Source organism: Podarcis tiliguerta (assembly GCF_965153285.1).
Source record: "Podarcis tiliguerta genome assembly, chromosome: Z".
Lineage (NCBI taxonomy): Eukaryota > Metazoa > Chordata > Lepidosauria > Squamata > Lacertidae > Podarcis > Podarcis tiliguerta.
The window spans coordinates 47,304,936-47,318,293 of NC_139553.1; the positions used below are offsets into that span (position 1 = coordinate 47,304,936).

Below are 13,358 nucleotides of genomic sequence, written 5' to 3' on the forward strand. Positions count from 1 at the left end.
TGATATTTTAATGGTAAACAAATATAACTCCAAACGAAGGGTAACAAGTCCTATTGAAAAGCTTCTATAGTATGAAGGGGTTGAAGTTTTTTCTGTTGTGAACCATCCCGGGATCGTCAGATGAAGGATGTTATACTATTACTATTACTACTACTACTACTACTACTACTAATAATAATAATAATAATAATAATAAAGTAGCTATACATTATAGTATGCCTGGCATTCATGGCTTCCTCATACTGCTGGAAGAAAGAGGAAGTTTTGGGCACAATTGTATAGTCTTTAGGAGAGCATCCTAGCAGTGTTCGAAATTCCTCAAGCGCCAGGTGTGTTTTGCAACTGGTGTAAGTCCAATTGTGACATGGAGATCTCTGGGTGCCAGGTTGGCAACTGACATCCCATCTGGCAGGCCCCTCCAGCTTTCTTAAGCAGGTAAGCAGAAGGGCTTATTTATAGCATTTATATCCCACCTATTCATCCAAGAAGTACAAGTTCACCCCGCTCCTTGGTTAAACCCTATAATGACCCTGTGAGATTAAGATGCTGTGACTGGCCTAAGGTCAGCCAGTGAGCTTTATGACTGCATGGGGATTTGAACCCTAATCTCCCAGGTCTAAATCCAACACTCTAACAACTGAACCACACTGGGTACCTAGAGTACTTCTGCTATGGGGCAGCCATATAAATTTAGTAGGTAAATAAATAAATATGGAGAAAGCAAAATGTCACTTAGAGAAGGGTCCGAAATATTCTCCTTGAAGCCTGAATTTGTTTTATTCTGGATTTTTTAATTTGATGTTTTTATGTGTTGAAAACTGCCTTGAGATTTTTTTCTCACTTTAAAATATAAAGCAGTATAGGAATGAATTTAATTATAGTAAGAAATTTCACTGGCGACCGTAACCCAGGTTTAAGGTGCTGTTTGGCAATAAATATATGAATGATTTTCTAACACTCCACCATAGGAGCCATGGGATACTACAGATCTCACCCTCTTCAGGTAGAGAAGGGGATGCCCTTGGAAACTCATTTCCTGCCAACATGGAATGAACCATTGCTGGTGCTTCCCGGCATTTAGAGCTCCAATGGTGGAAAGGGCAAAAATGGGCAGTTTAGGATTGGGGTTCCAAATCCCGCTCATTCTCTCAAAATAGTCCTAGAATGTTGGGGAAGTATGTTGGCCCTGAGATCAACATACAGATTTTCCTCCTCATTAGCCCCAACAAGAATAAAATCTATTTAAAACAAAGAAACAGGGGAAGAATAAAAATTCCCTCCCCACAACTTCCACCTTGGTGGCAAGAGCCCAACAAGGTTTTGGATTTGGTGGTTCATCCACCTCCCACCCTCATCCCTGCTCTGGCTGGCTGGTTGTTTTTTCCTGCCTGTGCTGCAGTAGATTCTCATGGCATTTGGTGAACACTATGTTTGGGTCAAGAGGGCACTTTCAAACACAGACATTCTTGTAGCGGGAAGTACACAACTAAATCTGAGGCTTCTTGTCATCCAGCACTGTTCATTCCTAAAGAATTGGAAGAACTCACATTTGAAAAATCTGTCTATTTCTTTGCTGGCTTATCTACCCTGGACCAGAACAGAAGGACCTTGAATAATGATCTATTCTATGTGCTTATGCTCAGACTGAAGCCGTAATAGTTCATTTGTTGACATCTGTCATTTTCACAATACTCAGTTGCAATGTCAGAGAAAGATATTAATTCATTTTCAAAGAAGGGAAATTATATTTTCTTGTTGCTAAGGGATAGGGCTTATGTTTCTATGTAAGGGGTGTGGGGGTGGGGAGATACTAGTATGTAAGCACCATGTCAGTGATTCAACTAATCTCAAGAAAAAGCCCATAATGCCAGGTTCTATTGTTGCTGTTACTGAAGGCATCTCCCTTGCACCACTGCCAAAACCAGCTTAAATTATATTTTATTGACAAATTTTATTGACATATTTACAAATTTGTCCAAACATAAATAATAAAACATGACTTAACTGACAAAAAGTGAATTATAGGGGGGACTTAAATACAAAATATATCATTTAAAAATACATAAAAATGAAGTGACTACAGTAAACCAGTTCTATGGATTCTTCAGTCAATCAACTTGGAAAACACAAATAATAGAAGTGAACTAAAGGGTATTGCAATATACCATATTGCAATATATGTTGTGGGTATTTCTCTTTCATTTCCTCTTTCATTTGTATATTTAATAAAACTGTACCATACAGTATAACGATTATACTGGTTTTCTTTCTCCCCTCTCTGAAAAAAACAATACTTAAGGGAATCTTACATACTTTTGGTTTGCTAGGCTATACTCAAAATATGTCAAGAACCTTTGTAGTAAAATGCTGGCTATCACAATAACATATTTGGCTTTTCCAAGTCCATGATGTTGCTATGCCTAATCTTACAAAAAGAACATTACCACACCCAACGTTTTTATAGAAAGGCAACATGCCTCAGAAAGACCTTCGCAAAACTACTTAGTGCTTCTAATAGGCACAATTCTGGCAAAAGTCTGTCTGGACATTATACCTAATGAGGGCCATTATATCTAAGGAGGCTGATAATGGAACAGTTTATTTGCCAGTAATTTGCCAAAGAATACGAGTTAGAATCATAGAGTTGGAAGAGACCACAAGGGCCATCGAGTCCAACCCCCTGCCAAGCAGGAAACACCATCAGAGCACTCCTGACATATGGTTGTCAAGCCTCTGCTTAAAGACCTCCAAAGAAGGAGACTCCACCACACTCCTTGGCAGCAAATTCCACTGTCGAACAGCTCTTACTGTCAGGAAGTTCTTCCTAATGTTTAGGTGGAATCTTCTTTCTTGTAGTTTGGATCCATTGCTCCGTGTCCGCTTCTCTGGAGCAGCAGAAAACAACCTTTCTCCCTCCTCTATGTGACATCCTTTTATATATTTGAACATGGCTATCATATCCCCCCTTAACCTCCTCTTCTCCAGGCTAAACATGCCCAGCTCCCTTAGCCGTTCCTCATAAGGCATCGTTTCCAGGCCTTTGACCATTTTGGTTGCCCTCCTCTGGACACGTTCCAGTTTGTCAGTGTCCTTCTTGAACTGTGTTGCCCAGAACTGGACACAGTACTCCAGGTGAGGTCTGACCAGAGCAGAATACAGTGGCACTATAACTTCCCTTGATCTAGATGCTATACTCCTATTGATGCAGCCCAGAATTGCATTGGCTTTTTTAGCTGCCGCGTCACACTGTTGGCTCATGTCAAGTTTGTGGTCAACCAAGACTCCTAGATCCTTTTCACATGTACTGCTCTCAAGCCAGGTGTCACCCATCTTGTATTTGTGCCTCTCATTTTTTTTGCCCAAGTGCAATACTTTACATTTCTCCCTGTTAAAATTCATCTTGTTTGTTTTGGCCCAGTTCTCTAATCTGTCAAGGTCGTTTTGAAGTGTGATCCTGTCCTCTGGGGTGTTAGCCACCCCTCCCAGTTTGGTGTCATCTGCAAATTTGATCAGGATGCCCTTGAGTCCATCATCCAAGTCGTTGATAAAGATGTTGAATAAGACCGGGCCCAAGACAGAACCCTGTGGCACCCCACTAGTCACTCTTCTCCAGGATGAAGAGGAACCATTGATGAGCACCCTTTGGGTTCGGTCAGTCAGCCAGTTACAAATCCACTGAGTGGTAGCATAGTCAAGACCGCATTTTACCAGCTTCTTTACAAGAATATCATGGGGCACCTTGTCAAATGCCTTGCTGAAATCAAGGTAGGCTACATCCACTGCGTTCCCTTCATCTACCAGGCTTGTTAGAGTTAGAGAAACCAACTAAAAGACCCAGCAGAACATAATTAATGTGAACATGATCCCCAAGAAGGCTCCTTAACAGAAAAAGGTACTAGGAAATGAAATGCTATTCAACGGCCACCAGCGGTCCGAATTCCATTAATATTTCAAATAAGGAGAAAGAATCTAAACAGAAAAGTATGCCTTGGGCCAGACATGAGGATCCAGCCTTCTGGGGCACTAACTGTACTACTTCTCAGCAGATGAAAGTAAATCATGACTAAAGCCTTTGCCTTAATTGTTCCCAAAGAGGAAGGAGGGTTTAAGGTCCACTGAACAAAGACATAAATGGATATTATTATTATTTTATTAATGCAGGGAGAAACATGTTATATAACCTCAAAGTGTCCCTTTGAAAGATGGCACAAAACAACAACAGGATTGGCAGGACAGCAACTAAAGAGTACTTGCACAAAGCCCTGAAGGATGACTAATGTCATGAGAAACAAAAGGGGAGTTGTTAATTCATCGGGGCTTCTTGGTAGCTTTTGATACGATTATCTGAGGTGGGACTGGAAGTACTGCATGGTGCTGGTGGAAAACTGTATACAGTGGTACCTCGGGTTAAGAACTTAATTCGTTCTAGAGGTCCGTTCTTAAGCTGAAACTGTTCTTAACCTGAAGCACCACTTTAGCTAATGGGGCCTCCCACTGCCACCGTGCCGCTGCCGCGCAATTTCTGTTCTCATCCTGAAGCAAAGTTCTTAACCCGAGGTACTATTTCTGGGTTAGCGGAGTCTGTAACCTGAAGCGTCTGTAACCTGAAGCATCTGTAACCCGAGGTACCACTGTATGTGTGTATGTCCTCTACTCTGGGTCACTGAAGGGACTGTATACACGTGAAGGTAATAGATGGCTAATGAAAGACCCTGTGTGAGAGTCAGGGATTCTTTTTATTTCTGTTTTCGTTTCTATCTAGATTTGTTTCTTGTATCTTATTGTACTATGAAAAAGCTTTAATAGAATTTTATGGGGAAAGAGAAAAAGAAAAGGGGGGGAGCAGTATAGATTAGTGGCCTTTAACTGTTGGGTTGGGACCACGACTGCAGGGTTAGGCAACCTAAGGCCCATGGGCCGGAAGCAGCCCATGGAGGCTGTTTAACCAGCCCAAGAGCCACCCCTGAACGGAGCCGCCTGCTCAGCAAGTCCCCGCACGCAGCGCTAAACGGGCACAGCGTGGCACAGGGACTCTCTTCTGCAGCTCCAGAAATCGCTTCTGTGCATGCCCAGACGCTGGAAATTGCATCTGTGCATGTCCGCGGCACCGGAAATCGCTTCTGCACATGCCCAGATAACGAAAATCGCTTCTGCGCAGGTGCAATTTTTGGCATCTAGGCATGCATAGAAGCGATTTCTGGCGCCACAGCCATGCGCAGATGTGATTTCCGGTGTCAAGCTGCACCAGTCCGGCCCATGGAAGATCTCTGCAGGAATGATCCGGCCCGTGCCCGGTAAGCCTTGCCGACCCCTGCACTACTGCATCACGGCCTGATTTAAAGAGAGTCACAACAGCACTACCATCATGCAAATAAATGGCAGAGGGTCTCCAAATACATGTTTGGTTTGAAGAAGATTCCTAAGTTTGAAAAAGTTAAAGACTACAGATCTATTTTATCTCTGAAGCTGCTGCTGAATACAGTGTAAGCATGCAATTTAGTCTGTTTTTCTGTGTGATTTTTGTAATGGCAGGAGTCCATATTTTTCTTCTCATATGGTTGCGGCTTACCCCCATTCTTTTGCATGTTCCAGAGTGAAAAGAAAATACTTAAGATCATTTATTTAACAATTATATAGTTTGCTATTGATAGCTGACAAGACTGAGGGTAACTAGTCAAGTGCCTGCAGCACTGAAGAGGATTCCAAGCCTCAAAATCCCATGACTGCCATACAAGGCTCTGAAGAGGTTTATTTGAACTTATTTCTCCTGGCACATCACACAAGCAGGGCAATCCTCCAAACAAAAAGCAAATGAAATAACTTTCAAGTTTTGGCATCCAAAACATGCAAGATGCATCATTAAATTATATTTAACCACTTCATTTCAAGAGCCCTCTAACCATGGGCAGCCCAAGCTACATTCTGCTCCTTGCGCCCTAAGCCAACATCGCCCACGCATCACATTTTTTCTCTTTGCAATTATGAATGTTATAAGCCTAGTTTTAAAAAGCAGTACTCAGGAAGCCACATTCTATTCCTGTTAAACAAGAAAGAGGGAGAACATGAACTCAGTGTATCTGCCTGTATAATAAGCTGAGGCTTTCGCAATCTGCTGGACTCTACCTTAAGGATTTATGCCCTATTTTAATAAAAATGTATTCATGAAATATCCTGGAAAAAATCAGGGGAAAGATGCACACCCTTCTCACAACAGAACACAGTGTCATTTGTTCTCCACAACTTCTCCTGCTTAAGAGAGCAGTCCTGGGTTACTGCAGAACCAGGGAGTGACCCCGTTATGAAATACATATAGTGACCTAATACGAGCCTTGTGTCCACATATTCTGTTCTTTTGCCACCTCAACCCTCCTCAGCATACTGTGATTAATCCAGGAAGTCTTTAATCAAAAATCAGCATCCCGTTATGTCCAAGTCAGGAAACTATGCTTGCCAAGATAGAACAAGCCAAGATCTTTAACTAGCTTCAGTCCTGACACTTCTGCCTTTTAAAAGATTATAAACCCTTATTTGTTGCTGTTACTTTGCTGAGCCTGATGTGTCAGGATAAAAGTCAAAGATAATAATATTCTGCAATTATTTCATACTTTAAAAAGTATTTGGGATGTGCTATTGGTCCAGAAAACAAAACCAACCATGTTACTGGCATGCACCAATGGGAGCATGTTATACCTATGTTGCAACACCTGCACTGGTTGCCCATTTTCTTCTGGGCACCCTTAAAAGTGGTTGTGACTACTTTAGAAACCCTATATGGCCTGGGTACAGGAAAATTGATAATATACCTATTCCCTTATCATTCTATGCTCTTCCTAAGATCAGAAAGAGATGCCCTTCTCTGTGTCCCTCCTACTTGGCCTTGTGAAACAAGGACAACCCTTTCCTTGGCTGTCTTTTGCCAAGTTTTTGCAAGCTAAGTATCTGCTAATTTATTTAATAGCAGATTCATATATGCTCTCAACACTTTCTATATTTTTAGTCTATCTTACAGGTAACTTATGTAAAACAAAATTTGTAATTATCTAATGTGATTATTAATGTACATTTTCTACTACTGCAATAAAGTTTCTGGGGTTGTTTTTTTTTTAAAAAAAATATCAATTTGACCAATCAATCAAATATTTTTGGTCAAGAAAATGCCCAACCCTGCCACTCCACAACAAAGTTGAACTAGAACAAATCAAAGGGTGTGATCCTAACCTAGGTTGCTGAGGGTGGAGGAGGCTTAAATGAACATCGGAACCACAGCTATACCTACAGCCTTGTCACACACACACGGGGGTTGCAAATTGCTGGGCTAGCTTGGAGCTGGCGCAGCAATGGTCCCTGAATCAGCCCAATGTGACAACAGCAGGACCAGCTCAGGATCCAGCAGAGAACCTGCCAATGGCACTTCTGCTTATGCAGCACAAGAATGCGTTCCATGCTGGCTGAGTTACACTGGCAACAACCTGCAGGCAGAGGCTAGAAGAGAAGGGCAGTATCATTCTGCCCAATCCGAAGTACAAATGCCACCTCCACCCTCAAAGAGGGTTTGGACTGCTGTACCCTACATTATAAAATGGTAGGTGAAACACTTAAAACTTTTGTAACTCAAGGGTATTGAAGCTTGAAAGGTAAACCAGCAGCTCCTTTAAGGTAAAGCAGCCTACACAAAATACAACCAAGAAACCAGGGTGGACATTTTATTGCTGCTTTCAAATTTGCTCCCCGCCCCTGCACTTGTTTTCTCTGACAAAGAGCTTTAAACAAAATTTTGACTGAGAGGGCCTCATTAATATAAATTTCATTACATTTTCTTACTTTAACACTGCTAAAGCCAGGTAAAATCAATCGTTTTATTTGTAAGCCGTCTTTCCAAATTTTAGACTATACTCAATATATTCAAAATAACGTAACTACCAACAAACAAAAGTACTCATAAACATATAATCAAAAAGTACACAACCAAACTGGACCAATTCCACATAAACCATAAGATCCAAAATAAAGATTAAAAAAAAATAACAGCAACAACAGCAATAGCCCCCTCCCAACAAAATCCTAAACAATTCTCTAGCCCGTAGGTAGGCAAACTAAGGCCCGAGGGCCGGATCCTGCCCAATCGCCTTCTAAATCCGGCCTGCAGACAGTCCAGGAATCAGTGTGTTTTTACATAAGTAGAATGTGTCCTTTTATTTAAAATGCATTTCTGGATTATTTGTGGGGCATAGGAATTTTTTCTTTCCCCCCCTTCAAATTATAGTCCGCCCCCGCCCCCAAGGCTTGAGGGACAGTGGACTGGCCCCCTGCTTAAAAAGTTTGCTGACCCCTGCTCTAGCCCAAGATTCTGTTCAGCAGTCTCAGCTTTCATAGCTGGAGTCATTCAGGGCCCCACCCTCCCAGGCCAGGAAAGGCTTGCAAGACAGGGAGCAAGCCTTCAAGGACTCACTGTCAAGATGGTATTTGATTTTAAAAATGCAGATTATCACTTCCTGACATGTTAACTGTACATGATTAAGATGTCATTGTCTACATGCATTGTTGTATAAAGAAAAAATAGTAATGAGGCATCTTAAAACCTAACAAATTTATTGAGGAATAATAGCTTTCATGGACCACGGCAGGAGTAGGGATCTTTCCGCAGAGACCATTTTGACAGGTAGGTGACCCCAGCTACCTGTCAATTCGCTGAATGTCACTATTATGTCAGATGAAGTTTTTCTTTGATGGTAGGGCAAAGACACAAAGCTTTGTAAGTGCCATGAACCAGCTGATCAGCAGTGCCTGCCAACTTCGCTTTAAGTAGGGAGCAGGGTCCTTACCTGCCCCACACCTGGCCTCATATATGACATCAGGTGCAGGGTAGGAGAGCATGAATTGCGGGGGGGGGGGGGGTCTTGCAGATCAAATAACGACCCTGACTATATCTAATTAGGCCCACAGGCCAGAGATTCCCCATGCCTGGCCTAGAGTCCACACAAAGCTGGAAGGATTGAAAATAGCAAGGAAATGAAATGCAGAAAGTACTAACAGTGATAATGTTAATAAAAGCAGTTATTCACAAACCACCTATTATTAATACTAAACATCTTGGCATATTAACTATGTATGTGCCAAGTTAATGAACTTCTTTAGGGGACCTAAGCTTTGCTATATGACAGACATTTTATACAGAAGATCTTTATATTGAAGAATACTGATAGCACTATATATAGTAATGATCTTAGTGTGTTCAATATACTTAAGTAGAATCTGTTTATAGGCAGGAGACATTCATTAATTTTATCTCTTGCTTTAATTGTACTGCTTCTAAGGCAATAAACAGAGAACTTAACAGAGATCCAAAATGCAGCCCTCAACAGAGATTAATGGAGAATGAGGACTCAACAGTGACCATGGGATCACAGAATAGTCACAGGTGCTGTAGTCTTGCATCCAGAATGATAAATCAATTATCTAACTCTGCACTCTAAGCCACCATCTCAATCTCCAAGCTATCATTAATGTTCAGTTTTGAGAAATGGAAGAATACCAAGCAAGATTTCCTAAATGTTTACAGCTCTGATGGATAGTCCTACAAGACTACTCCTGAAGCTTATGAATCCCATTAAATTTACATTGGTCCCAAGAGTGCCTCAAATAAGAACTCTGCATTATAATTTAATAAGTATCTATATATAGCCAATATGCTGCTTTGCTTGTATTTATAAACAAAACCACAGCATGTGTATTTCTTAATGTTCTAGAAGCATTGTGGCATTGTACCTCTCTGGATTAGCATATTTAAACATCAAGCCAGTGCCCCAGTCAAACAAATCATTTATAAAAGAAGCAACCCATTAAAAGCAGTCACTTGTATCTCACATTCCACACTCAGGACACTAATCTGTCATGATTCTCCTACAATCACACCTATCCTCCAGCTTCTTTTTTCTCTTGCAAATCTAACCAACTAACCTAATCCCTATTATGCTAATTCCCCAACCCTTCTCTCAACCTATCCTTGTGCCTCAAAGCTTCACCTTGCAACTGCAGTGCACCCAGTTCCTATCCCATTTACACACACGTGAGCGCGCGTGCACACACACACACACACAGAGAGAGAGAGAGAGAATATCTCTCTCTGGCAAAGTCTGACTTGCAATCTATCTCACTGTAGCATCCCTGTAGCAACTCTGTAGCATTTTGGATTAACCCTAACCTTAATCCACAAAGTACCAGGGTTTTTTCTCCCATGAAACCCCATCCCCCACCCACTCCCACACACCTTGTGCATCCACTACAAAAGAATATCAACCCACCCCACAGCCTCTCCATCTTGTGCTGCTACAATGAACTTCTTCTCAAATGCTCTGCGACATTTCAGGCCAGCCCTCCTTCTGGCAGCAAGCTGCGCTCCTCTTTTTTCCTCTCTACCCCCAAATCCATTATCGCATTCCCCACACATACTTCTCAATGCAGCCCCATCCCCCTGCCCTGTGCTTCAAAAGTGAAGCTCTAATCCCAACAACATACCACAAGCTGTACAATATCTTGCTCCACTCTCAATCCAACCTTGTCCTCACATCCCCACAATGTCACCCCGCCACACACACCTTGTCTCCCTGCAACAATGCCAGCCCCACAGGTATGCTCCTGCCTCCCACTGCAGCTCTATCAGCAGGGCAGGCCTAACCTAACAGCCTAACATCCCATGCATCCTACATGGTACCTTGTGATAGATTTTAAATTGCTCCAAACCATCTCCTGAAAAGTAAACAAATTAACCCCTCCTGAAAAGTAAACAAATAAACTAGGCCCCTAGCCCTGTAATCCAGCCACATGCTAATCCTGTCACCCTTCCATCATACTCAGTCACAGAAAGGCAGCTTTGACCTTGCTCCCCCAAACACCACTTTTCTCAAGTCAGCATCCATTACTCAACCCCCTCTCTCTTTAACTTCTCCTAAAGAGAAAAATGGATTCCCCTTTACAAGCTTCCTCCCCACCCTTGGCAGCACAGCCCTCTGCCACCCTAGTTTCTTCTCCTGCAGAAGCAAACAATAAAGCCAATTCAGCCCCCCTCCCCTTCATACGCTGCTCCTTCCCCAAGCATCCCCAACACCTTCCTTGCACACAGCACCCTCCTCCTCATGGATCTTCCTGGATCTTCCCCAGGGCCTGGATCTTCCCCAGCCCCCCTACTTGCAACAACTCCCCCCTTGTCACCTTCACCTTCCTCAGCAGCGGCCGCCTCTCCCTTAATGTACACAAGCCTCCTCCCGCTTCCCCTTTTCCACCTCCAGCAACATTTTCTGCAACCAGCTCTAGCTGCCCCCATAGCAAACCCCTAAATCACAAATACCATTTCTGAAGCCTGTACCCTTTTATACAAACCCTGCTTCCATCTTCACTCATTCACACACAAACACACACCATTTCCATTCCTTTCCATCCTTCCTTTTTTGCAATCCCCTCTCCTTGCATGCAGGCACCTCTCCAACCGCAAGCCCCCAACTCTTCTCCCTTCAACTCTTCTTTTTTATCTTTCCCTCATGTCTGATGCATCCTCTTCATTGACTGATTGCATTTACAGTGGTACCTCAGGTTATGTACTTAATTCGTTCTGGAGGTCTGTTCTTAACCAGAAACTGTTCTTAACCTGAAGCACTACTTTAGCAAATGGGGCCTCCCACTGCCGCTGTGCTGCGGCGTCGCAATTTCTGTTCTCATCCTGAAGCAAAGTTCTTAACCCGAGGTACTATTTCTGGGTTAGCGGAGTCTGTAACCTGAAGTGTCTGTAATCTGAAGCGTCTGTAATGCGAGGTACCACTGTATAGCCCACCTTTCCCCCAGCAAGCTCAAAGTGGCACACATTCATTCATTCATTCATTATTTGGAGCACTTGCACCCCCAATTCGTCTGGCAAAAAAAGGCTACCAGAGCAGCTTACATACATGAAGTCAAAACAAGGCGCTCTCTACCAGCAGGCTTACATTCTAACAAACAAACGAACAAAAATACAGCATACAAGGGGGGAAAGGAGGGAAGAGGGAAATGAAACACAAGAAAACTCCAATGTGGCACTGAGGAAGCCTGGTGGAATGACTGCCCTCAGATGACAGCGGAGTGCAGTGCTCTCCTCCTCCCCATTTTACAACCTCGCAACCCTGCGAGGCAGGTGAGGCTGAGTGACAGGCCCAAAATCAGCCCACTCCACGGCGACCCCCACTCCATGCAACGACCGCCACCACCCCCCCATCCCACATCCGTCACCTTCACCTCCCCCCCCCTTCCTCCCCGCTGGCTCCTCTTCTTCTTGTCCCCCCTCCATTCCACCCATTCATTCATCCGAAAACTCCCCCTCCCCTCGCACCCCTCACTCCGCCGCCCACCCTTCCCGCGCCCTTCTCCTGCGCGCCCCTTCTGCCAACGGACACCCCCTGCCCAAGAGAGAGCCCTGCTCCCCTCTCTCTCCCGCACAGACCTCGCCCCCACCCGCCCCACCTGTCTTTCCTCACCGGCCTGGGTGGTGTCGCTGAGGTCGTAGGCGGCGGCCCCGGGCGCTGCTCCGGAGGCTTGCGGGAACTCCCGGAGCTTCCTGCCGCTGAGGCAGAGGATGCCGGAGCTGCCGGCTTCCTCCAGGGCCTTTTCCAGGCTGCGGCCCGAGGGAGGCGCCGGGGAGGACGACGACGAAGACGACGCGGACGACGAGGCGCCGCCGCCGCCGCCCGAAGCGCCTCCGCCGCCCGCCGCCCAGGCCGGCCCCGTGCCCGGGTACGAGAGCGTGAGGTGCGCCGGCAGCCCGAAGAACCCCGAGCCCGGCAGGCCCAACTCCGAGCAGGGCGGCGGCGGCGGCGGAGGGAGAGGCGGGGGCGGCGGGGGAAGGGGCGGCAGGGACAGCGGGGACGAGGGCGGAGGGCCGGCTGGGCCCGAGCTGGGCCCGGAGCCCCCTGCTCCGCCGCCTCCGCCGCCGCCCGTGGTGCCTCCGCCTTGCCCGGCCGCCATCGATGCCGCTGAGGAGAACCGACGCCGCGCGACCCACAATAATAACAAACGGCGGCAGGAGGGAGCAGCGTCGGCGCGCGTACTGCGCAGGCGCCGGGGAGGGGCCGGGCCGCGCGAGAGAGAGCGGGGGGGGGGAGGGGGCGGGAGCGTCTCCGCCTGCCTGAGGCGGGAACGGGCGGGCGCGAGGCGAGGCCGTTTTCTCCTCAGGCGGCGCCTCAGGGATTCAGGGGCGGCCTCCCGATTCTGCCGTCAGAACATCTGAGGAGCCGGGCCGAGGGGTCTTAGGGGGGCCCCAGTTAAAATATATGGGGGGGGCGCAAGTTGACGGGCATTGCCGTTCAGAGGGTGGGTGTACACGCCACCTCATGTCA

At 45.4% G+C, this 13,358-nt stretch overlaps 1 protein-coding gene across 8 annotated transcripts in view; it reads right to left on the reverse strand.

Moving 5' to 3' along the window:
• LRCH2 (leucine rich repeats and calponin homology domain containing 2) overlaps positions 1-13,012 on the reverse strand; it is a 57,428-nt gene extending 44,416 nt beyond the window's left edge. For 2 of the 8 annotated variants that reach the window (XR_014507009.1, XM_083422595.1), the window contains exon 1: positions 12,501-13,006. Coding sequence is in view for 6 of the 8 variants with exons in the window: in XM_083422595.1 (XP_083278721.1) it covers positions 12,501-12,987 (487 nt within the window). In the remaining 2 variants the exon portion in view is untranslated. Of the gene's footprint in view, positions 1-12,500 lie in introns of all 8 variants that reach the window. The other 6 variants (XR_014507010.1, XM_083422594.1, XM_083422592.1 and 3 more) reach the window with 4 other exon arrangements.
• Positions 13,013-13,358: the final 346 nt, after the last annotated feature.